Consider the following 24,340-nt stretch of genomic DNA (forward strand, 5'->3'; position numbering starts at 1 on the left):
AAGTGGGAAATTCAAGCAGCAACCAGGCCAGTATAACATGAAAGTAAGAGGTTTGGGGCAGCTGAGTCTGAATAAGCTTTTCAATCCTACCAGGAGTCCAAATGCCAAACTGGGAGAGCAAAGCTTCTTTGCATCAGTTCTGATTACAGAGAATGATCTGAAAAGAGCAGGTCAACACTCACCAGACATCACAGCTACATCTGTGCACAGAGACAGTGACACCACTGAGAGCATCATCCTCAGATATGAAGACCAGTGGCAAGTGCATCACGAAGGAGTATCACAGCCAGAGACTAAGGGCTTTCTGAAATCCAGAGCAGAGGAGAGTAAGGAGCAAATTCACTAGTCACACTTTTACTAGTCAAAAGCAATCCTGTTTTATCAGTGAGATGATCTGCCTTAATTAAAGCTACAAATGTCTATTATTAAATGAAAATGTGTGAGTATTCCCACCTTTGTGTCTTAACTGTATGCATTTTATCATTTCAGAAATCCCCTTCAGTTGTGTTTCTATAATTAACCCAAACATAAGATAAATGCATTACCCTTCCCAGCAGAAGTCAAAGCAGACCCCTGAGTCATTAATTTACTCAATGTTTTCTCTTCCTCAGTTTATCACTTTGCTGAATGTTCCATCCTTGTGTAGATATTAGCCACTGTTTCATCTTTAACTATATTTTTGTGAGCTTCACACCAATGTTGAACATCATAATCCATCTTTGAATCAAACTGTTGAAAGTACCTCCAGCCCTAGAATATGAAAACAAAGTAAATCTGATGGAGATTCTTGGATCTATTTGATATCTTTATTAAGTAGCATTTTAAGTGCTTCAGGCCATGTTCACATCTAAGCACAGCTGGTGCTTCTCTTTGTATTTTTTCAAAAGCCAAGGCTCCTGTTGCATTGCTTGTGGATCTCCTCGGAAGCACAGACAGTGCGTTCACCAACTCCTGTACAGTTAGTATCATCTCTGCTTTTTCTGGAGATGGATTTCAGGGGCGAAGTAGAATAAATCTCCTTGGTTGAATATTAGCAGTAACCAAAGTACAGAGGATCACAGAGATCTTGAGAAGTACAGAGCCTCATTCCCAAGGACCCTGTAGCCTGAAGCCTCACCAGGCTTTTCCGTTAGCTTTGCTGGCATATCTACAAGTCAAGTCTCTCATCTGTCTTCATTCCCAAAAGGAGATAGTGTCTAGATATAGCGCTGATGATTGAATTCTGGCTTACATGCAAACACACGGAGCTGACGTTACTGGATAGCGAGGCTGTACTAACATTAACTTCACTCATTTTCCAGAGGCCACTCTCTTCCCTCCCTGGCTGAGTTCAACACCAGAAGGACCCCCATTGGTTTGCATGTAAATACAATACCAAAATAGTTCTGGGACACAGGAATCCACAAAGACATGATGTGATTTCTGCCTGTTTATAAACTTTCCCACTGGATGACACAAAAGTGTGTAAAATTATATTTCTATTTCTTCACCTTTCTATTTTAGAGGTGAAATTTATATTCACTGTCAGAAAGCGAAGAAAAGCTTCCAGCATGACAACAAAAAAATGCTCTTTCCTTCTTTTTCCTACCTTCATGGCATTCATAAAAATTAAGCCCTAGGTTATTACATAACTCCCCTGCTTTCATTGCCCTGGTGATTTTTTTCAAAATTCACACTTCTTAATATACTAAGATGGTAGCACCCGCCCCAATAGATACCATCCTAGCATACTGAGCCACTGAGATACTTGCTCTCCCTGCTAATTTTCTGAAATGCCTGCAGTTCATTTTCAGGACCATATCCTTACATTGTGTCATTGTTCAAATATCTATCTTCCAAGATCACATTTTCAAGGTAACCGCATTACTCAGAGGAGTTAATCTGGTTTGTGCACAGTGCGGTATCTCAGCTGCTGCAGTTCCCTCTGCATGACGTTTTTTCGTTTTGCTTCTTATCATACAGACTCATTCTGAGAGTTCACCATGAGCCGAGAGAGGATTGGGACAAGGTGAGCCAGAATTTGGAACTATTTATTTTAGCAAGCTTACCATGGTGGCATAAACCAGCCTGAGAACGTTTTCATCACCCTGCTAAGCTGGCTAATGCATATTCACTATTACTCCATGGCCTCATGCTCCCTCCCTAGGTAATCACTAATCTTCTTTCTGTGTCTATAGCTTTGCCTTTCCTGAATATTGCGTATAAACAGAGCCATATAATATGTGGTCTGCTGTGTCTAGCTTCTTTCAGTGAGCAGAATGTTTTTTTGAGATTCAGCCATGTCATAACATGTATTTGTATGTGGTTCACTACTTTTAATTCCTGAATAGTATTCCATTGTATGGGTATATGGCATCTTGTCTATCCATTCACCAGTTGATGGACATTTAGATCATTCCCAATATTTGGTCATGAATAATGCTACAAACAGTTGTTTACAAGTCTTTGTGTGGATCCATGTGTTCATTTTTCTTGGGTAGATATGGAACTTTTTTTTTAAAACAGCTTTATTGAATTATAACTGACATACAATAAACTGAATATATTTAAGTGAACTATCTGATGAGTTTTGACACATGTATATATCTGTCAAACCATCACGAGGATCAAGGTAATCCATCACCCCCAAACAATTCCTCCTGCTGCTTTGGAACCCTGCTTGTCCTTGCTCACCACCCCCTATTCTCAGACAACCACTGACCTGATTCTTCTCCTAAAGAGTACTTTTCATTTTTCTAGATTTTATATGAGTGAAAATACAAAGCATGCACTTTTTTTTTCTGGTCTAGCTTCATTCATTTAGCGCAATTATTTTGCAATTTGCCCATGTTGTAATATATGTCAGTAGCTCATTCCTTTTTTAAAAATCAGTGAGTAATAATCTTTTATGGTCTGTGTATACCTTGGCTTCTTTATCCATTCATCTGGTAATGGGGATTTGGGTTGTTTCCACTTTTTAGCTATTACAAACAAAGCTGCTTTGAACATTTATATGTCTATGAACATATACTTTCTTTTCTCTTGGGAAAGTTCCCAGGAATGGAATGGCTGCCTTCTATTGTAGATGGATGTTTATGTAGGAAATTGCTAAATTATTTTCCAAAGTGGTTGTCCCATTTTACATTCCCACTAGAAGTGCATTCAGAGTTTCTGTTCCCTCGGATCCTTGCCACATTATTACAGTCAGTCTTTTTTAAATTTCAGCCATTCTAATAGGAGTGAAGTGAGATTGCATTGTGGTTTTCATTTGCATTTCCCTAATGACTGATGCTGCCGAGTGTCATTTCATGAGCATATTTGCCATCTGTGTGTGCTCTGTAGTGAAGTAGCTGTTCAAAAGTTTTGTCCATTAAAAAAAAATGAGTTTTTTGCTTTCAATAGAATTTTGAGAGTTCTTTATACATTCGAGGTACAAGTCCTTTATCAGACATACAGTTTGCAAATATTTTCTTACAATCTGTGGCTTGTCATTTCATTAATCAAAAGTTGGAACAGCTATATGAATATCATATAAAATAGATTTCAGTAAAGTATATTAACAGGGATAAAGAAGTTCATTTCGTAATGATAACAGGGTCAGTTTCTCAAAAGAACATAGGTATTCTAAACATTTATGCAACTAATAACAGAGATTTAAAATACATGAAGCAAAAACTGTTAGAATCACAAGGAGATATAAGCACAATGATAGTTGCAGATTTTTAATATCCCTCTCTCTCCATAGAAGAAATAGGCAGAAATCAGGAAGGATATAGTAGACCCGAAAGACAGTATCAACTACTTCACGAGATTGATATTTATAGAACAGTCCATTCAACAAAGTGTAGCTGAGTACATGTTTTTCAAGTGTACATGGAACCTTTGCCAGCATGGACCATATTTTGGCCCATAAGATAAGTATCAATGAATTTTGAAGCATTTGAGTTATACAACATAATTTTCTTTGCCCTCACAATGTCTCATTTTTTAAATTTCATTATCATTAATCTACAGTTACATGAAGAACATTATGTTTACTAGGCTCGCCCCTTCACCAAGTCCTCGCCACATACCCCATTACAGTCACTGTCCATCAGCGTAGTGAGATGCTGTAAAATCACTACTTGTCTTCTCTGTGTTGCACAGCCCTCCCCATGCCCCCCCCAACATTATACATGCTAATCATAATGCCCCCTTTTTTTTGCTCCACCCTTATCCCTCCCTTCCCACCCATCCTCCCCAGTCCCTTTCCCTTTGGTAACTATTAGCCCATTCTTGGGTTCTGTGATTCTGCTGCTGTTTTGTTCCTTCAGTTTTCTTTGTTCTTATACTCCACATATGAGTGAAATCATTTGATACTTGTCTTTCTCCGCCTGGCTTATTTCACTGAGCATAATACCCTCTAGCTCCATCCATGTTGTTGCAGATGGTAGGATTTGTTTTCTTCTCATGGCTGAATAATATCCCATTGTGTATATGTACCACATCTTCTTTAACCATTCATCTACTGATGGACACTTAGGTTGCTTCCATTTCTTGCTTTTCCCTCACAATGTCATATGTGCCTAAAGCCTGATGTAGACTAACTGCTGACTCTCAAAGCCTATGTCCTTTGTGAACCTGGTGTACATAGGTCTCCTATGTTCCTAGCTCACTGGAGGATCATAGGCATGTAGCTGCATGTTCCTGGGGCACCCAGACCACATCTAGGTTATGCTCACTTTGGTTCTTATCAGTATCAGACCCTGTGCTGAGTCCCTTGTGCTCAGCATCTCATTTAGTTGTTCTAACTGTGCTTTGGGGACATTGTCTTTGTTTGGGCTTCTGTAACAAAATGCTGCAGACTGGATAGCTTATAAACAACAGGAATTTATTTCTTACAGTCTGGAGGCTGTGTCTAAGGTCAGGGTGCCAGCATAGTTGGGTGAGGGCCTCTTCTAGGTTGCGGACTCCTGTCTGTCACATGGTGGAAGGGAATGAGGGAGCTCCCTGGAGTTCTCTTTTATAAGGGTGCTTATTCATGAGTGCTGTACCCTTATGAACCTAATCACCTCCCAAAGACCTGACATCCTAATATCATCACCTTGGGGGTTAGGTTTTAACTATGAATTTTGGGTGGACATGTTCAGACCACATCAGGTATTATGCCCATTTTATAGATGAGGAAACTAAAGCACAGAAAATTAGCTTAATTTACTTAAGGTCACCTTGGTGGATGAGTATCGGGGCCAAGATTAAAACCCTGACCATGCTGATTTCTCAAGAATTTTGGCCACTACACTTTGAAGGCCTCCTCCGAAGGATCTGTACCTGATACCTGAGTGCAGAGGAGCGGGAGTTACAGACGGAGGGAGCTCTATGTGCAGGGCTCAGAGGAATGAAAGCATGTGACCAGTTAGGGAAACAGAGTTCTAAGGGCTTGATGAGAATCAGGGTGAGGCTGGAGCAGCTGAGGGGAAGAAGGAGGCTAAAGCCTGGTTTTGAAAAGCCTTGACATCATGGTCAGGAATTTGGACTGGACTTGTGAGGCAGTAGGTGGCCATTGGAGAGTTTTCCCTGGGGAATGACTTTATAATAATGTGAGTAATCACTGAGTGTTCAGCTGGCACCACAGACTAAGGGCATCCTGTGTTACCCAGAAGTCAGGGAGGGGCGAGCCCAGGGCAGAAAAGCTCATTGGCTTGACCAAGGCCGTCCTGTAAGAAAGGGACAAAGACAACAGTCAAACTGTGAGTCCAAGTTCTTAACCGTCCACCTCCAGATGGCCTCTCATCTTCTGTGACTCAGAGAAGTGCCTCTGACTGGCAGAGACCACAAAGGCATGGGTAAGGTCAAGGACAAATCTCTCCCTCAGCTCCTGCCATCCTCACCTCCTTAACTAAACCGACTGATGGATTCCCCTGTGCAACCTCCCCCACCCCCATTTTGAGACGGGATTACATATCTTTACATTTAAGAAGAAGAGCTGGAAAAATGGGGGGCTTCCATTTTCCAAGTGAACCTGTCCCTCCTCTCCCCGTGGCTCCAAATGTAGCTTGCAGACCAAGTTTCTCCTCTGTCAATAAAATGTGTTCTTCCCTCCCAGGTTGACCTCTGAATTACAGCTTTCTTCTGGAAAAGCTCATAAAGACTTTAAGGTTTATAAAGATGAGCAATTATTTATGCTAAAGATCTTACCCAGCGTCACTCCTGGGAGAAAGTGCCTGCTCTTCCTCCAGCTTTCAGAAGAAAATGGCTCCTTATTTTGGATAATTTCCTGGTCATCTGTAAGCAGTTTCAGTTATCCTGTTTTGCCTGCAGAAGCCTGTGCCTGGTCTCAGGGAGGCATTCTCTGTTTGTAGGGGCCTCAAAGCACTGCCAGACCTGCCCAGGCAGAGCTTAAATCGCTGTTACCTTCTGACTGCATTATGATTTCTCAACGTTTGCAATATCACGTATAAATACCAAGAAAACCCCTAGGGACATTATTTTGCTCCCAAGCATAGTATAACCAAAAAAAGTATTCATAATTTGGTCACCAACTTATCTTTTCCTGCTCTGATGATTCAAATCACAAGACCAGAGGGAAACAGGCACCTTGCCCTTCTTTCCCATACTAACTCACTTCTAAAAAGAGCCGCGTCCAGTATCGCCTCACCCCAAGAAAAGTTCTCTTCTTTATGATTTTTGTAGAGGTCAGGAGGGACAGCTTTTCCTGGTGAGCGCCCCAGGATGCTCTGGGCAGTGACAAAGCCAAAAAAACCTGTGATGTTTGGGAAACTGAATAGACGTGTTAAGCCAACGTGTAGAGCTTACACCTCAGACTGAGGCTCCAGGGTCTCTGTAGGAGTCGCATGTACACTTGTACATACTTGCTGTAAAGTGCACTTAACAGGGGCTGAAATCCAACTATGTTCTCTTACTAGCCTCTGAGACCATGAGGCTTCACCAGACCAGAGCAGGAGTCTTTGTGATTTGCAGAGATACCATGTGGGCTCATGAGGCCTTAGATCCCTGGGCCCTTGTTATGGGACTGAATGTTCGAGTCTCCTGCCAAATTCATCTACTGAACTCCTGACTCCCATGTGATGGTATTTGGAGTTACGGCCTTTGGGCGGTAATTACATTTAACTGTGGTTATGAGAATGGGGCCCCCATAATGGGATCAGTGTCCTTATTAAAAAAGTAAGTGAAACCAGAGCTCTCTCTCTCTCTGCTCTGCCAGGACACAGCAAGAAGGGAGCTGTCTGCAGGCCAGGAAGAAGGATGTCCCCAGGAACTGGAATCTGCAGTCACCTGGATCTTGGTCTTCCCAGTCTCCAGAACAGTAAGAAATAGATGTCTGTTCTTTAAGTCACCCAGTTATAGCAGCCCAAGCAGATTAAGACAGCTCAATTCCCAGTTCAGCTGTGAATTTGCTAAAGTTTAACTATGACTCTTTTGATTTCACGTTATAATAATAATAATAATAATAAAAACAACCTTGAATTATCTTAAGCAGAAAGGGAAACTATTTAAAGAAAATACTAAGTGTCTTGATAGGAGCTTGAATTATGTAGATGTATGCATTTGTCAAAACTGATTGAATGTTACACTTATAATCTGTGTGTCTGTTTTATTGAAGTAAATAATTGTACTTCAATAAAAGTAAACAATAATTGAACTTTATGTAGTGGTATGTATGCTGAAGTGTTCAGGAATTTAGTGTGATGATGTTTGCAACTTAAAATACATGAAAAATAATATGACTTGATGAATAAGGGATGAATAAATAGATATTCAGTAAGGCAAATTTTGCAGTAAGGCAAATATAGCTAACTGCTACATATTGCAGTAAGGCAAATATAGCTAACTGCTAATTGTTGAATCTAGGTGGTAGATGGGAGTGTTCACTGTACAGTTAACACAACATCTATGTATGCATGAACAGTTTTATCAGAAAATGTTGGACCGAGAACTCAAGAATAAGGTTATAGTTGTACTTACCTAATGTTAGAACTACCGAGATGCTCCCACTACCCACTGTCTATTTCCCTCTATGTGTCATATCAGCCTCTGTTTGCTCTACTGCAGAGTAGTTTTTTCCATCTGGCTAAAAACATGACTGCCAAGAGCTCCCCAGGTTTGCATCTTTTGGCTTCAGTACCAGAGAGAGATTGGCTTAATATTTTTTATGATTCCCAGTCCAAAATCCAGGAGAAAAGATTCATTGACCCAGCTTGGGTGAGATATCATTTTTGGGCCAATCAAATGCGGCCAGAAAGTCAGGGCCATATGAGCAAATGGTGTCTGTTTGGAAAACATAAGATAAATGACGGAGTTGGAGGGGTATGAAGGTTTCAAGAATAAGAATTATTTTTCTGGAAGAAGGTGGTCTGGAATCAGACCAAACAATGAAGTGCCTATTACTGCAACATAAACTTGGGAAGGTCCCACATCATTCACTTAGTTGAGTTTACCTCTAAGCAAAGAAAATATAAAAAAGAGTAGCAGGCTTCATATATTCAGCTAAAGTCATCAGCAATATTTGTTCCTGCAGTTACAGCCCTCAAGCTTAATTTGAACAGTGTTCTCTCTATGTTTTATTCTCTTTAAATCCTGCTCACCCACAGAGCTTAATTCACATCTTACCTTCCCCAAGTATCATGTTCTTCACTGATCTATTTCTTTTTCCCACTACATTTCCTGATCATACACTGTTTTTTTATCATTAATGATTTTGTATGTAGATCTCTTCTCTCCTTCTAGATTCTAAGCTTCACAAATATCTTTATAATAATGGTCTTATTGTTAGCATGAATAATTGACATTACCTTTTTTCTGTCCTCTGCAACTTCTAGCCCAATCCCAGATGCACTCTAAGTAATTACATGTTTGGGAAGAGATCTGGGGAAGAAGAAGTTTCATATTACTTATACCAAGTACATTGAATATTTATACAGCAGGCAGGGCAGATGAGTGACAGGGTTACTCATTTTTTCTTGACACATAAATGGGGTTCCAAGCATTAAGCAATATGTTAATGAAAGATCTCAAGGTGAGAGCTCAAACCCAGAGTGTTTGTAAAATATGTGACAGTGCTTTTTGCAGTGGAAAGCATTGAACTCATAATGAATGAGACAAGGGAAGTCTCTTAAGAAAGTTCAGAAGATGAATAAAAAGGGGGGGATTCTTTCCAGAAGGTGATGGAAATATGTGCTTAAAACATTTCCAAATCTGAGGCTTAATTAATTTATACTAACTGATGATCAACTTGAATTTGTGAAAAGTAAGAATTATGTGGTATTTGAATTATGTGGCATAATTAAAAGGCAAAACACTGATTAACAAAGTGTTATCAGAAAATGTTCCACAGAAAGCAACTTTTTTAGTAAATGAATCTTAAAAATTTTTCATTTTAGGATGTAAACAATGCTCCCAGAGTGACTGAATGGCTTGTTTACAGTAAGTCTCCCATTTATATTTGTTTTCTACTTGTCAATGTTATTGTTGAATTGAATCCCCATATGAGTTTCTAACATTTTAGCAGTACTTTACAATTTGAAAGTTCATTCTCATGCAACCTTGTCCTGACCTCATGAGGTAAACAGGTTTTGAGGCTTGGCAGAGATTGGGAGCCCATTGAGTGGTGGGAGGGGTTAAAGATCAATATATTTGATTTCTGATATACCAGACAACTAGTAACCGCTGATTTGATTTGGACCAGTTCTAAATCACTGAATTTTAAGGTTTTGTTTTTGGTTTTAAGACAGATAAGTATGCCCATGGGGCAAAAATTATAAGGGGAAAATCCTCCCAGATACTTAGGCTTTTAGGGACAATGTTTGTGAGGGGTTAGGCACAGAGAACACGGCCCAAATTGCTGATCTTGACCAAATTCAATGCCATTGTAAAATTTATGTTTTCTTTAATTTTGACTGTTTCCATTTGAAAGGTGTGTATCACATGCACACACACATGCAAACAGATCTATTATATAAATTATTATTTTCTCCTTGGTTTATCTGGTAAGAGCAGATAATTGGAACTAAATTGATCTTTTCAAGTTCCATTCACAATCCTCCCTCCTTCCTCTCCACCTGCACTGCATCTGTAGAAGAATGTTTTTTTTGAGGAAATTAAACTCACTGGATGGTGAAACTAATGTGTTTAGGTGGTAGCTCTGCAGGTCTAATGAACTCCTCTAACAATTGGGTGAAAATAAGTCATTTTATTTTATTTCTAGCCTATTAGGGTTGTTTTGGTTGAACACTCCCTCTTGTAAACTTATTTAAAGTTAATAAGATGAAATGGTACTGAAATACATTTCATACGAGCAGAAGCCTGAAGGGAAAATAGAAGAAAAATAATGGGCAAAATGAAGGTATTATATTACACCTTTGCCAATATTATTACTATTACATAATGGAATGAAGTCCCTTTAGTGGGTCACACTATGGCAAAGTTGAAGGAACACACCCTTGGGAACTAGTAGACTCAGTGTCAGTTCTGAGGCTGCTGGGTCGCAAACTCTTGAATTAACTTTTCCTAATCTGAAAAGTAGAAATAATAATCCTGTTGCCCCGAGGATCCAATGATATAGTGACTGTAAGTTAGAGATTATAAAACAGACTTGGAACACTAGGTGGTCTTTTGAACATCTTTTAAAAGATTTATTCTTCTCAACAGAAATGTTCCCAGGGAAATATTTCTAATCAGAAATTTTATAAACAAAACCTGAGTTTAATTGAGCTAAAGGTATATAATCATCTCTCCCCTTCCCTTGGCCTAATTATCCTGCAAGTGAAAAATGGACTTATAAAAGGTAAAGACAGAGCAAAATCATTTCTGCAAAAGCCACGTTTCTTCCAGTGGTTGGAATGGACCATCAGGACAAGTAAAGGGGGCTCCATAGACACTGCAGTCAAATGAGAAAGGTCCACTTTGAGCCATTAACTGAGAAATGTCCAGTGAGTCCATACTGTTGAGCACCAGTGTCAAACAAGTTTATCAGCACCATTTTTTCAATATCATCTGCTCACTTTGGGTCTCTGTGTCACATTTTGGTAGTTCTTGTAATATTTCAAGCTTTTTCATTATAATTATGTTTGTTATGGTGATCTGGATCCATGATCTTTAGTGTCACTATTATAGTTATATTATTTTGGGGCACCATGAATCTCACCCATGCAAGACAGCAAAACTAATCAATAAATGTTATATTTATTCTGACTGCTCCACTGATCAGCTGTTCCCCATCTCTGTCCCTGTCCTCAGGCATCCCTATTCCCTGAGACACAGCAATATTTGAACTAGACCAATTGATAACCCTGCAATGGTCTTTAGTGTTCAAATGAAAGGAAGTGTCACACATCTCTCACTTTAAATCAAAAGCTAGAAATAATTAAGCTTAGTGAGGAAAGCATGTCAAAAGCTGAGAGAGGCTGAAAGCTAGGCGTCTTGAGCCAAATCATTAGTCAAGTTGTGGATGCAAAGGAAAAGTTCTTGAAGGAAACTAAAAGTGCTACTCCAATGAACACACCAATAATACGAAAGCAAAATAGCCTATTGCTGATACGGAGAAAGTTTGAGTGGTGTGGGTGGAAGATCAAACCAGTATAACATTCCCTTAAGCCGAAGCCTAATCCGGAGCAGGGCCCTAACTCTTTTCAATTCTATGAAGGCTGAGAGAGGTGAGGAAGTTGTAGAAGAAAAGTTGGATGCTAGCCGAGGTTGTTTCCTTAGGGAAGATGCTGTCTCCATGACATCAAAGTGTAAGGTGAAGCAGCAAGAGCTGTGGACAAGCCACAATAAGTTATCCAGAAGATGTAGCTGAGAGAATTAATGAAAATGGCTATACTAAACAGCAGATTTTTAGTGTAGGTGAAACAGCCTTGTAAGGAAGAAGATGCCATCAGGCACCTAATGCAGCTGGTGACTGGAAGATGAAGCCAACGCTCATTTACCATCATGAAAACCTCAGGGCCGTCAAGATACAGTAAGTCTACTCTGCCTGTACTCTGTAAGTGGAACCACAAAGCCTGGATAGCAGCCCATCTACTTACAACGTGGTTTAATGAATATTTTAAACCCACAGTTGAGAAATAAAGCCCATAGTTGCTCAGAAAAAAAAATTCTTTCCAAACTATTACTGCTCACTGACAATATACCAAGTCACCCAAGAGCTGGATGGAGATGTACAAGATTAATGTTGTTTTCATGCGTGCTCACACAATATCCACTCTGCAGCCCATGGATCAAGGATTCATTTTGACTTTCAAGTTTTATTATTTAAGAAATTCATTTTGTAAGGCTATAGCTGCCATAGAAAGTGATTCCTCTAATGGATCTGGGCAAACTAAGTTAAAAGCCTTCTGGAAAGGATTCACAATTCTAGATGCCATTAAGAACAATCATGACTTACAGGAAGAGGTCAAAATATCAACACTAACGGGAGTTTGGAAAAAAGCTGATTTCAACCCTCATAGATGACTTTGAAGGGTTCATGACATCAGTGGAGGAAATAACCTTAGATGTGGTGGAAACAGCAGGAGAACTAGAATTAGAAGTTGTGGATAAAATGAAAGTTCCTCTGGTCAGGATTCTCACCTGGCCCTGGTTGGCTGGCTCACTACATATGTGTGGGCAATACATGGCTGTCGACTCTATAAAAAGAGCTCCACCCAGTACTCTGGGCATGACACGGTGGCAGGGCTGCAAGGCTGCAGGAGAGCAGAGCAGAGGCTGGAGTGGTGGCAGCACTGAGGACAGAGGCCCAGAGGACGGCTGTGCGGGCAGAGAGGCCCAGAGGCAGAGACCAGCTTGCTGCATGCAGACTTGCTCTGAGTGGATGAGGTTTTAGTGATTGACCTGCTACCATGGAAATAAAGTTGGGTATAACCCTTTCACCCCAAGAAAGTTCTACTGTCATTTCTTGGTCACATTGAATCCATAGTGAACTTGCCCGGAGCTGAAACCCATTGGCAAGACAATTGGTGACAGTCGGCAGGGTTCATTGGTGACCAAGGAAAAAGAACAGGCTGCACTCATGGAAGGAGTGTTTCAGCAGCTGCACCTACGGACAGGGAGACACTCGAGTGTCCCCTGTGGGTGAGGTACTATGAAGGGGTGGAGGACGGGGTCCACCCCAGGAGAAAGCTGACTGAAATGGTGTCATTATGAAGTGCTGCGGCCCGAGAGGAAGCAGCACGAGAAGCAGCAGTGTGGGCGTGCGGGCTGCCAGGTGCCGTGGGGCAGGTGGAGGAAGAGGCCCGAGAAGGACTGGCACGAGAAGCAGCAGCACGCAGGCTGCCAGGTGCCGTGGGGCAGGTGGAGGATGGAGTGGGGTCATTAGCTAGCCCCAGAAATGGAGGAGCGGAGGTTTGATGAACAGGTGGGGGTGGAGGCCCTGCCGGTGCCGGAGACATCAGTCAGCCCCTCCTCGGTGGAGACCCCACCCGGTTGGAAGCTGGTGGGAAGCCCGAAGGACTCGGCACCGCGGGTTCTTTCAGGAGGGGTGCAGTCCCTTCCTCAGGTCATGGCGCGCTCCGAGCCCTGCTTCTATCCTCAGGCTCCGGCACAGAAGGAAATACGGTCTGCTTCTCGAAGGAAGAATTTAAAGGGCCCCGTGAACATCGCGAGGACCCAGATGTGGGCTGGTTTGAAAAGGCAGGAGCAGATGGTAAGAAATTGAATGACTGGAGCTGTGGCAATTGAGACCGGGGCAGTGGTTCCAGATGCTGAGGACAAAGCAGAAGGCAGGGATAAAGCAACAAGATCGGCCTGTGTGTCTGCAAGACTTTCTGCTGGAGAGGCTGGAGAAGGTGGGTATTGTAAGGCCACCCATGGTCCTTCTGGTTAACTTCTTTGAGTAGAACTGGTTTGAATACAGCAGATGATCACTTGGTGGCAATGGATCTCCTCAGGTTTGAGGGTTATTATAATTTGTTGTAATTTTTGTTATTTGTATATTGTCATAGATTCTGTTGTTGTTATGGAATGTGGTTACAATGCTCCAGCTTTCTCACACAGGGACCATTGCAGAGGATTGAGGGCACATAGATTGAGAGGAGAGAATACTGGAGGGGTGGAGTGTGGATAAAATGAGAGTTCTGTGGCCAGGATTCTCACCTGGCCCTGGTTGGCTGGCTCACTACACACCTGTGGGCAATACATTGTTATTGACTCTATATAAAGAGCTCCATGCAGTGCTCTGGGTGACATGGTGGCATGGTTGCAAGGCTGCAGGAGAGCAGAGCAGAGGCTGGACTGGTGGCAGCCCTGAGGACAGAGGCCCAGAGGATGGCTGTGCAGAGAGACTGTGCAGAGAGGCCCAGAGGCAGAGACCGTCTTGTTGCATGCACACTCGCTCTGAGTGAACAAGATTTTAGTGATTGACCTGCCAATGTGAAAATAAAGTTGGGTATAACCCTTTCACCCCAAGAATGTTCTACTGTCATTTCTTTGGTCACACTGAATCCATAGTGAACTTGCCTGGGGCTGAAACCCATTGGCAAGACAGAAGTGGAGCCTGAAGATGTGACTGAATTGCTGCCATCTCCTGATGGCGTGGTGAGGAGTTGCTTCTTATGGATGAGCAAAAAAAGTGGTTTCTTGAGATGAAATCTATTCCTGATGAAGATGCTGTGAAAACTGCTGAAATGACAACAAAGGATTTAGAATATGTCATAAACTTAGTTGATAGAGCAGCAGAGGGTTTGAGAGGATTGACTCCAATTTTCAAAGAAGCTCTATTGTGGGTAACTCACTGTTGAACAGCATCACACGCTACAGAGGAATCACTCCTGAAAAGAAGAGTCAGTCAGTGCAGCAAACATCATTGTTGTCTTATTCTCAGAAACTGCCCCAGCCACCCAGCCTTCCGCACCCACCGCCCTGTCAGTCAGCAGCCAGCAACATCAAGGCAACACCCTCTACCAGCAAAAAGATAGACTCTCTGAAAGCTCAGATGATGGTGAGCATTTTTTAGCCATAAAGTGTTTTAGAATTAAGGTATATACATTTTTTAAAGACATAATGCTATTGCACACTTGATCAACTACAGTATAGTGTGAGCATAACTCTTTCATATGTGCTGGGAAACCAAAAACATTATTTGACTTGCTTTTTGGCAATATTCAATTTATTGTGGTGGTCTGGAACTGAACCCACACTTATCTCTAAAGTATGCTTGTGTAAGGAACTTATGATTAATATAATTTTTCCTTGGAGAATTTTTCATAACTGATAGGGTTGTGAAATAAGAAAAAGTGTCATCAAGGTTTTCTGCTTGGATAGGAGAATCAATGCAATCACGTGCATTGTCAATATCAACAATTATATCCTATTGAGCATAACTGAACATTATGACCTATTACAGATTATTTTTTTTTAACCTGATGTCCAACTACACATCACCCTAAACTCTGAATCAGAAGCAGGTTGAAATAAAAGTAAAACCTATCCTTGTCTTCCAAAAGTCTGGCTAGCCCCTGAGAAGAAGTGTATCTCTCTATAATCAAGAGTACATAATTCAAAATGACATTGGAGGTACTGAAATAAAAGAAAGCTGGCCAAATTTCAAGAACATGGTCAGTAAAGTTTGCGGACAGATTATGAGCCCTGTTAAACACTTCTCTGATGAATTTTTTCACTAACGTGTCTTTGAAAAGAGGCAAATGAGCTTCTTTGGATGATCTTTCCCCAGGAACTGATGGACTTTAAATCCAGAGAGAAACTGATTAAATTTCACTTGATGCTACAAAAGTCTGAGGCCCTGAGATGGAGGCTCTAAAGAAGGCACAGACCTCCCCAGCTGGCATTGTCCTCCTCAGCTGGTGCTCACTGTGCAGGACAGCAAGGGGATTTTGCACATCTCATCTGCACTAGGAATGGGGTGCAGTCCCCTCTCCTCTTTGAGGTGCCCATGCTGTACAACGTCAGAGTGATATGAAGCTGGGGCAACTGCTCAGCCAGACTGTGTACCTTTTTTTTTTTTTTTGAGAGGGCATCTCTCATATTTATTGATCAAATGGTTGTTAACAACAATAAAATTCTGTATAGGGGACTCAATGCACAATCATTAATCTACTCCAAACCTAATTCTCATCAGTCTCCAATCTTCTGAAACATAACAAACAAGTTCTTACATGGTGAACAAATTCTTACATAGTGAATAAGTTCTTACATGGTGAACAGTACAAGGGCAGTCATCACAGAAACTTTCGGTTTTGATCACGCATTATGAACTATAGACAATCAGGTCAAATATGAATATTCATTTGATTTTTATACTTGATTTATATGTGAATCCCACATTTCTCCCTTATTATTATTATTATTATTATTATTACTTTTATTTTTTATTTTTTTATTTTAATTTAATTTTATTTTTTTTGAGAGGGCATCTCTCATATTTATTGATCAAATGGTTGTTAACAACAATAAAATTCAGTATAGGGGGGTCAACGCTCAATGTACAATCATTAATCCATCTCAAGCCTAATTCTCGTCAGTCTCCAATCTTCTGAAGCATAACGAACAAGTTCTTACATGGTGAACGAATTCTTACATAGTGAATAAATTCTTACATGGTGAACAGTACAAGGGCAGTCATCACAGAAACTTTCGGTTTTGATCATGCATTATGACCTATAAACAATCAGGTCAAATATGAATATTCGTTTGATTTTTGTACTTGATTTATATGTTGATCCTACATTTCTCCTATTATTATTATTATTTTTATTTTTAATAAAATGCTGAAGTGGTAGGTAGATGCAAGATAAAGGTAGAAAACATAGTTTAGTGCTGTAAGAGGGCAAATGTAGATGATCAGATGATCAGGTGTGTGCCTCTGGACTAAGTATTAATCCAGGCTAGACAAGGGCAGCAAGACATCCACGGATGCAGAAGATTTCTCTCAAAGCAGGGGGTTGAGGTTCTGAGCCTCACCTCTGTTGATCCCCAAATTCTCACCTGATGGCCCCCCTGCGACTGTGCCTGTCTTAGGTTGTTCCTCCCTTGAGGAATCTTACCCGTCTCTGCCTAACCCAGACTGTGTACCTTTTAACCTTTCAATGGGAGTAGAAGTACAATTCCAAGCCATGTGGTTGTGGAAGCTAAAGTTTGTAGGGAAGGCTGGTAGGCTGCAAACGGGTGAGAATTGATGTTGCAGTTGATGCGGCAGAATTTCTTTTCTGGGAAACCTTGGTTTTGTTTTTAAGGCCTTCTGCTGATGGAATGAGGCCCACCTGCATTATTGAGGGTAATTTCTTCTGCTTAAAACCAATTGATAGTAAACGTTAACCACAAAATACCTTCAGAGCAATACCTAATAGTGTTTAGTTAAATAACCAATACTACACTTCAGCCAAAGTTGGTCCATCACACTAACCATCACACAGCTACCTAACACAATGCCCTATCTTGTATGGTGAAGAGATTGCATGCAAAAGCTATGCGAAAGCCACATCAAATGAATTCTCTATGGCTTGTTTCCATGTCAACAGATCCCTATGAAGGAAAAGAGGAATGAGCTCTCTGTGAGATCAGTCTGAAAGAGCAGAACACAAGGTGTGCATCCAGTAGGTACTCGATAAATGGGTCCTAGCTCTTACATGGGTGGGATCCTCTGCTCCTCTCCTACTGAGGGAGAAAGAAGGAAAGAGGTTAATTTCCATCCAAAGGAGTGCTAGGTCTGACATTCCCTGGCTTGTCCTCAACTAGGGTCCAGGAATCATGCTCGCTGTCTCTATCTGCCACTTGGTCAATTCCTACCACAGATGGGTGGGAAGGTCATTGCTGTGGGAGTGAGGGGGGATCCCAGCTAACTCTTTGTCAGGATCAGCCTGTGTGCAGCCGGGGTGGGCAGCACCTCTGGCTGACCATCACAGGAAGGCTCTCCTGCCATACCTGGGTCCTCTAACTAGTTGCACCACAGAGGTTAGATATGATATTAGAATGAAACAGACCAGAGTTTGAACTTCCTCCATGAGGCAAGTTATTTGCCATTTCTCCATTAGTAAAACAGGGTCAATGATCTGCTGTATGAGGCTGATATAAAATGAGATCATATGGGAAGAATTTGGTGTCATGCCTGGAACTAAGTAAGAATGTGATACCTGTTAACTGTTATTGCTTAGCCTTAAAATTCTAACATGTGACAAACATTCTTTTGGCTTAAATCCTCCACACCCAGTCATGTTTTAGTGCCACCTGACAGAGGTACCACATCATGTTACCAACACCCAATGTTACTCAGTATCCCCAGTCAGTTTCCTACCTGAGAGGAGTGAAATGAGGGCATGGGGGCCAGAGGCGAGAATGCAGGGAGCACTGAAGTAAAAATTGGAGAATTTCCCTTGCCTCAGACTTATATTTCTTAGGGAGAAAAATTGGGTCTGCTTGTCAGATGCTACCTCATTATCATCAACACGTGGTGCTCTAGCAACCCCCACAAGCCCACCGCTCTGCTCTGAGGGCACAGGGCAGGAGCGGCTAGATCACACTGGGAGAAAGTTCGAGTCCATTCTAAAAGGAGGACCACAGGGCTGAGACGCAGGCTCTCATCCTACACGGGAAAACAGATACAGAAGAGGAGAGGGAAGGCAGAGGAGCACAAGGGGCTGAGAGTAATTCCGACGACTGGCTTTCAGCACCAAGAACACTTGAGGACACAGAGGTTTCCTAGACAAACCATATATGGAACTAAAACTGCAGATGACAGTTTTTAAAAAGCAGCACAAAATTCCCTCAGCTCACAAGACTCAAGAGATCTGGAGCAGACGAGGGTGGCACATGGTTATGAGCACCTGGGATAGGGTCAGGTGACCGAGGTGTGAATATAAGGTGGAGCTCTGCCTGGCAAGGCCTCAGTTCCTGCCGCTGTGAAATGGAAAAATTAATAATAATAATAATAACAATAATAGTAACTAACTCATCGGGCTCTTGTAAGAAGTCAATGTGAATGTGTAAATGAAATACTTAGCTAAGTGCTTGCCATCTAAGTACTCAGTAAGTTCTTTTAAAATTATCATCGTCACCATCACCATCCTCATAATCATCATGTAACTTATAAAAAAGGAAACAGTGGCTTCAGAAACAGACTTATAGTGGAGTGTGGGGGGAAAATACTGTCTATAGCAAATTAGAGTTTACTCTGCATCATCCCATATAAACCCACAGCTGGAAGTTGCTGAAAACTAACTCTGTTTACAGTCATTGAGTGACTCTGGAAACAAGTCCAAGAAAAGAATTTGTAGTGAGAAACAGAGACGCTGCCTAAGCAGAGGATCCTTCAATGAGACAGACACATGGGGTATCAATAAAGTCTTAACTAACAGAAGGTTCTAGGGCTCATGACCCCAAACTGCCTGCAGAAGCCTTGGATGGTCAAGAATGCCCTCAGCCAGGAGGGCAAGTGTATGAATAGATGAAGCCCCAAACCACACAGGGCAGGTAGCTGCAGGCTTTCCTGAGCATTAGTTTTATTTAGTAGCACAAATGTTTAAATGCTGCAAAAACATACAAGCATGACAAATGAGAGAGCACAAAATGACCATTAGGATTATAATATTTGTGCAAGAAAGCTATCAAATACTCTGCAAAGAAAAGGCCATGTAAATAGTTATAATTCCACCCCTTATTACTATTAATATAATGTCATCTGGCTGAAGTAGTTCCTTAAGTACTTTCTGTTCTCCGCAGAAATCAAGTCATTAATTCAATTTATATAGTTAATGGGGAAGCCCTGTGTCAAAATTAGGGTCCTCAGAAGATGTATTAGAATTACAGGCAAGGGGAGATCCTTTTTCCCCCTGCAGATATAATGTTGCTTTTCCATGGAACACTTTGCCCCTGAACTCTACTTCAAATACTGAATGATACCCTGGAAAGAAGCAGTTATTATAGTCAGGATAGCTTTGAATTGGATGGTCCATGAATTGCTAGGACTTCAGAATAATCTTGGTCCATTGTTAAGTTTGCTCTGCAGTATTCCAGTTCCAATCGTGAATGGCCCAAGCAATCAGGTTTCTCTGTGTGCCAGTGAAACAGGACAGAGAAGGAAAATGCCCAATGATGTGCTCCTCTCAAGTTCTGCAAGGCAATTAGCCCATGACCACCTTTCAAAATGGGGTGGCAGTAAAGCACGGTGGCTGAGAGCATGGGTTCTAGAGTCAGACCCACCTTCTTCGCATCCCAATCCCAGCTCACCATTATCTGAATCATCATTGGTTAAGTTGCTCAATGTCTTTCAGACCAAGTTGTCTCATCTTTAAAAGAAAAATTAAGCCTTTAAAATGGGTATGGTAGTAGTAACTACTCTAAGGTTTATTTATTTTTATTAGGGAAGGAAGGAAACAAGAAAGGAAAGTGGGGAGGGAGTAGGGACAGAAAGGTGGGAAGGTAGGTGGGCAAGGAGAAGATGCCCTGCAGAGGCCCAGCTTGACTGGAGAGACCTGGGAGAGGACAGGCTAGACGACCTCCCCAGAGCCCAGCATCTCTCCTCTCAGAGTCTGTCTGTGCTCTTTGTCACCAAAAGGTTCAGGAGCAAGAAAGCTGTGCACCCGAATGGAGCAGCAGCCTCCTTCTCGGAGCCACACCAGAGGGCCCTGTGTGCCGCAGTGAGCTTTTGCTTTTTGCTGGCGGTGGCTGGTCTGCTGTGAGCGTGTATGGAGAATAAAAAGAGGCGCTGAATGTGTCTTGTGACCATCCTCCCAGTAGAGGTTGTTTGGGCTGAATCAGTTTGTCCTTGCTCTGCAATTACGAGCCTAATTAGAGGAAGAATTTACAGCAAAGGAACCTAAAGCAGCTTAAATGACTGTGAGTCACTCTGACTACATATGTACACAAATGCATAGTTGAAATTGGGAGCATATTCAGAAATATGTGAAGGCTATATCACCTCTTGGTTTCAGGTAGATTATTTCAGTAAAAGGAAAGAAGATGTTTCCATGGAACACTTGGAGGAGATTCTACATCTCTTTATTGCAACTGACCAAAGCAAGCCAATAAGGGCTGTTCAATACATTTTCTATCAAAAGCTTCCACATTATTCTGTACCAGAAGTTCCACAAGCAGGAGATGAAGGTAAACATACATCAACAACACACTTACTGAGTCTTTTCTGTGTGCCAGGTATGGGGCTAATACTTAAAAACTATTTTGTTTTATTTTATAAAACATCCTCATTTTTAAGGTGAGGAAACTGGACTAGATACATCAAGTAACCTTTTCAAGGCCTTGCTGGTAAGTGCCAAACTCAGATTTCAAACCACATTTATCTTACCCTAAATTCTGTATTCTTAATCACTAGGGTGTACTTTCTTTCAGAAGCAAGACTGTGTGTGCATCTATGGTGATCCGCTGGGAGAAAGTTGACAGGAAAAAAAGGCAGAGGCACTGGTGTGTCTGCAAGGGGTGAAGAAGCAGCCAATGCCTGCACCGTCGACACCGACACTAATGACAACTGGCACCCTTTCATTAGGGAAGGTTTGATGTAAAAAAGATTTGTTAGGAAACGGAAGCCATTTGCTCTGTAGGCAGATGCCCACTGAGCTCAGGGAACCAAGTAGCATAGGACCATCTGCTCCTTTCTGCAGGAGAGCTGAGCACAGGGCACAGGACATCACGGCGACGCTAACTCAGTGACGAAGCACATCCCAGCTCCCTCTCCCAAAGCCTCCCTTGAGAAGCAGGTGTTCTGCTGCAGAATAATCATCTTTGCCTGATAGCAAAGAGGAGGAATTTGATTCTCCTGAGGAGATATGAGCGGGTAAATGCTGGTAAGCAGCCTGTATCGAAGCTCCTGGTCTTCAACCTCCTCCTTCAGGAACCTCTGTGTTGCGCCGTGAGTCAGCGTCCAGCCTCACGAATTACAGAAGCCCCTGCTGAACGTGTTCTGCTCACCCACATTTGATAAACACTCAATGCTGACTCTGAAATGCTCTCACATATTTAAACTATAATTAAGAATTAGAATGAAAAGACCTATACTCACTCCTGTCTCTCCTCCCTCAAGTTTACACCCTCTTCCCTTAGATAACTACTTTCTAGTGGGTTTTTTTTTCTTTCTGTATCCCCCGGGTTTTTAAAAATGCAAATAAAATATGCATATATATAGTTCTTTTTTCCTAACACACTGTTCTGCACCATTTCTTTTAGCATAGTGTTTTAGGACGTAATGTCTCATTGTATGGAGATACAACTAATTCCATCAGTTTCCTATTGGACGCTTAGATTGTTTCTGGTCTTTTGCTATTTCCAAGGATGTTGCAAGGAGCAATCCATGCATACCATGTTATCCATGTACTTCTGCAGTTAAAATATCTAAGGGTTGATTGCTGGGTCAAGGGTGTATGCATCTGTCCTTTAGAAAAATACTGACATTAAATAGGTATTCTGAGAATCAGAACTTTAAAACTCATCCTTGAGAGTGCACTTGGTCACGTGTGTTTTCTTCATTTTTTTTAGGAGAGGAATCTTCATTCGAAGATCCTTTCCAAGCCATAGGTATAGAGCCATCCCATTTCTTAGAAATTAAGAAGACTCATGACCAAATTAATCCTCCTAGAACCCAGCTCTGTCCACCATACTCCCCTGCTCAGCCATCAAGGGTGTCACCAGTGGGCACTGTCTGGAAGTCAAGGCCTTTCACAGTCAGACTCTGATGGACATTTCCTCTGCTCCTCTGGCAGCTCAGTGCCCCTGCCCATCCACAGACAGGCCTGGGCTCTCCAGGTTGCAGTTGCCTCTCCTTCCCCTCCACTCTCACACAGCACTTTTGTCTGTCCCCCTGATTTGGTACCCACTCATGTTGTGCTGTGTTTCTGGGCACACACCTCTTCTTTCCTTTCAGACTACAAGATCTCTGGTGCAAGAGTTTGTCTGCCTTCTCCACGTTAATGCCTTCACACCAACAAGTAGTAGCAGTCATGTGCTGAGCACGTGGTCACTGCTCAGTAAAATTTGTGGTGCCTCTCAGTATCTGCTCTCTCAAGCTCTGAGCTGTGGTTCCCCATTCCTTGCACTGAGCAACCATGGCAGCAACTTTCCTCAGTGGTGACTTCCTATAACAGTTTTCTAGGGAGGCCCAAGTGTTTCTCACCTTCTCAGAAACCTTCTAACAGCTGCAGGCTCCTCCAGCCGGGCAGCTCCATTTTACTTCTTTCTGGAAAGCAACTCACAACAGGCCCCACCAAGGCCCCACAGGTACTAGATACGGTGCTGCAATTAGTGTTTGAAGTCTGTGGGTCAACACCCCTTGTGATCTGCCTCTCAGTTCCTTTCTTTTTAGCCTTAAGAAGGACAAATGGCTTTGTCCCCACAGGGTGGGCACTGTACCAACAACTTTCCTCTTCCTCTCAAAGTTGCAGAGAACTCTACCTCTTTCCTGTTTTCAAAAGCAGATGAAAAACTTAGTGATCCAGCTTCATAAATTCCTGTCTGCACAGAGGGACCTGGAAATAACTCTGTTGAAGCTGAAGATTACTTTATCAGAATGGTTGCTAAATTCTAACAATGTTTCTGCAATTATGCAAAGATAAGGTGATCAAATCTATTTGCACTTACATCAATGTCCTCAAAGTGTGGCCCAAGCTCTGTCACAGCAGAATCATCTGGGTGATTTTGATGCAGATTAGATTTTGTAAAACTTCAATCTGATTATTGAAGGGGACAAAAAAACCAGGAAAGGGAGAGGGGCTAGGATTCATGATCTACAAATCTACAAGATTATTCTTGTGGGGGTTACATGAATCATTTGTGCTGGAGGAGCTGAGCCCTGGGGTGAATCTCCCCAATTTACAAACCGTATAAACCAGGGATGCCTTATCTGGGGTCTGAAGATGCATTATCACATCTCAAACCCTCAGTTGTTTTGTATAGTTGGGGCACCAGGTCAGGACTCTTCCTGTTGAAAGTATCAGAAATTCCAGTTAAATCTAGTTTTGCTCCCATATCTGTCTAAGAGCTTCTTGGGGCATTCCATTTTGTTGCCAGAAAACAGAAGTAATGCTTTCCCTGAAAAGCTCCCCCTTTCAAAGACTTGTCACTTGTAATTAGTCATTTAGTGCCTGACTTCCAGACTATAAAACCGATGGGGGCCGAGTCCATGGCTGTCTCATTCAATGCTGTGTCCCCAGTGCCCCCGACAGAACTTAGCATACTGAAGACGATCAATTTGAAATATAAATTAAATAGGTTAATACATTGTGCAAATAGAATTGGAGGAAAAGTCAATAAACAGAATGTTATTGGTCTTGACCTTTGGGTTCATATTAATAGGAAATCAGACTGTGTGCAGAAGAAAATGCCAGGAAACTCCAGCTCTAACCCTAGTTCTGCTGTTAATTATGGTTATGAACTTAGATGATCATCAAAGCTCTCTGAGCCTCAACTTTTT

The 24,340-nt window shown here is 41.8% G+C and overlaps 1 protein-coding gene and 1 long non-coding RNA gene across 8 annotated transcripts in view; both read left to right on the plus strand.

The window, feature by feature from the left end:
• XPNPEP1 (X-prolyl aminopeptidase 1) overlaps positions 1-1,988 on the plus strand; it is a 197,040-nt gene extending 195,052 nt beyond the window's left edge. For 6 of the 7 annotated variants that reach the window (XM_073240449.1, XM_073240453.1, XM_073240448.1 and 3 more), the window contains one exon: positions 94-158. In XM_073240449.1, coding sequence (XP_073096550.1) covers positions 94-143 — 50 coding nt within the window. In that variant the 3' untranslated portion in view covers positions 144-158. Of the gene's footprint in view, positions 1-93; positions 159-1,962 lie in introns of those variants that run through there. The other variant, XM_073240450.1, reaches the window with a different exon arrangement.
• A 5,022-nt stretch (positions 1,989-7,010) lies between these two features.
• Positions 7,011-22,512, plus strand: LOC140850344 (uncharacterized). The gene is made up of 3 exons (XR_012133033.1): positions 7,011-7,285; positions 9,360-9,402; positions 20,856-22,512. It is a non-coding gene; the product is annotated as an uncharacterized lncRNA (long non-coding RNA).
• The last annotated feature ends 1,828 nt before the right edge of the window (positions 22,513-24,340 follow it).

The sequence above is a fragment of the Manis javanica genome, chromosome 7, assembly GCF_040802235.1.
Source record: "Manis javanica isolate MJ-LG chromosome 7, MJ_LKY, whole genome shotgun sequence".
NCBI classification, from domain to species: Eukaryota; Metazoa; Chordata; class Mammalia; order Pholidota; family Manidae; genus Manis; species Manis javanica.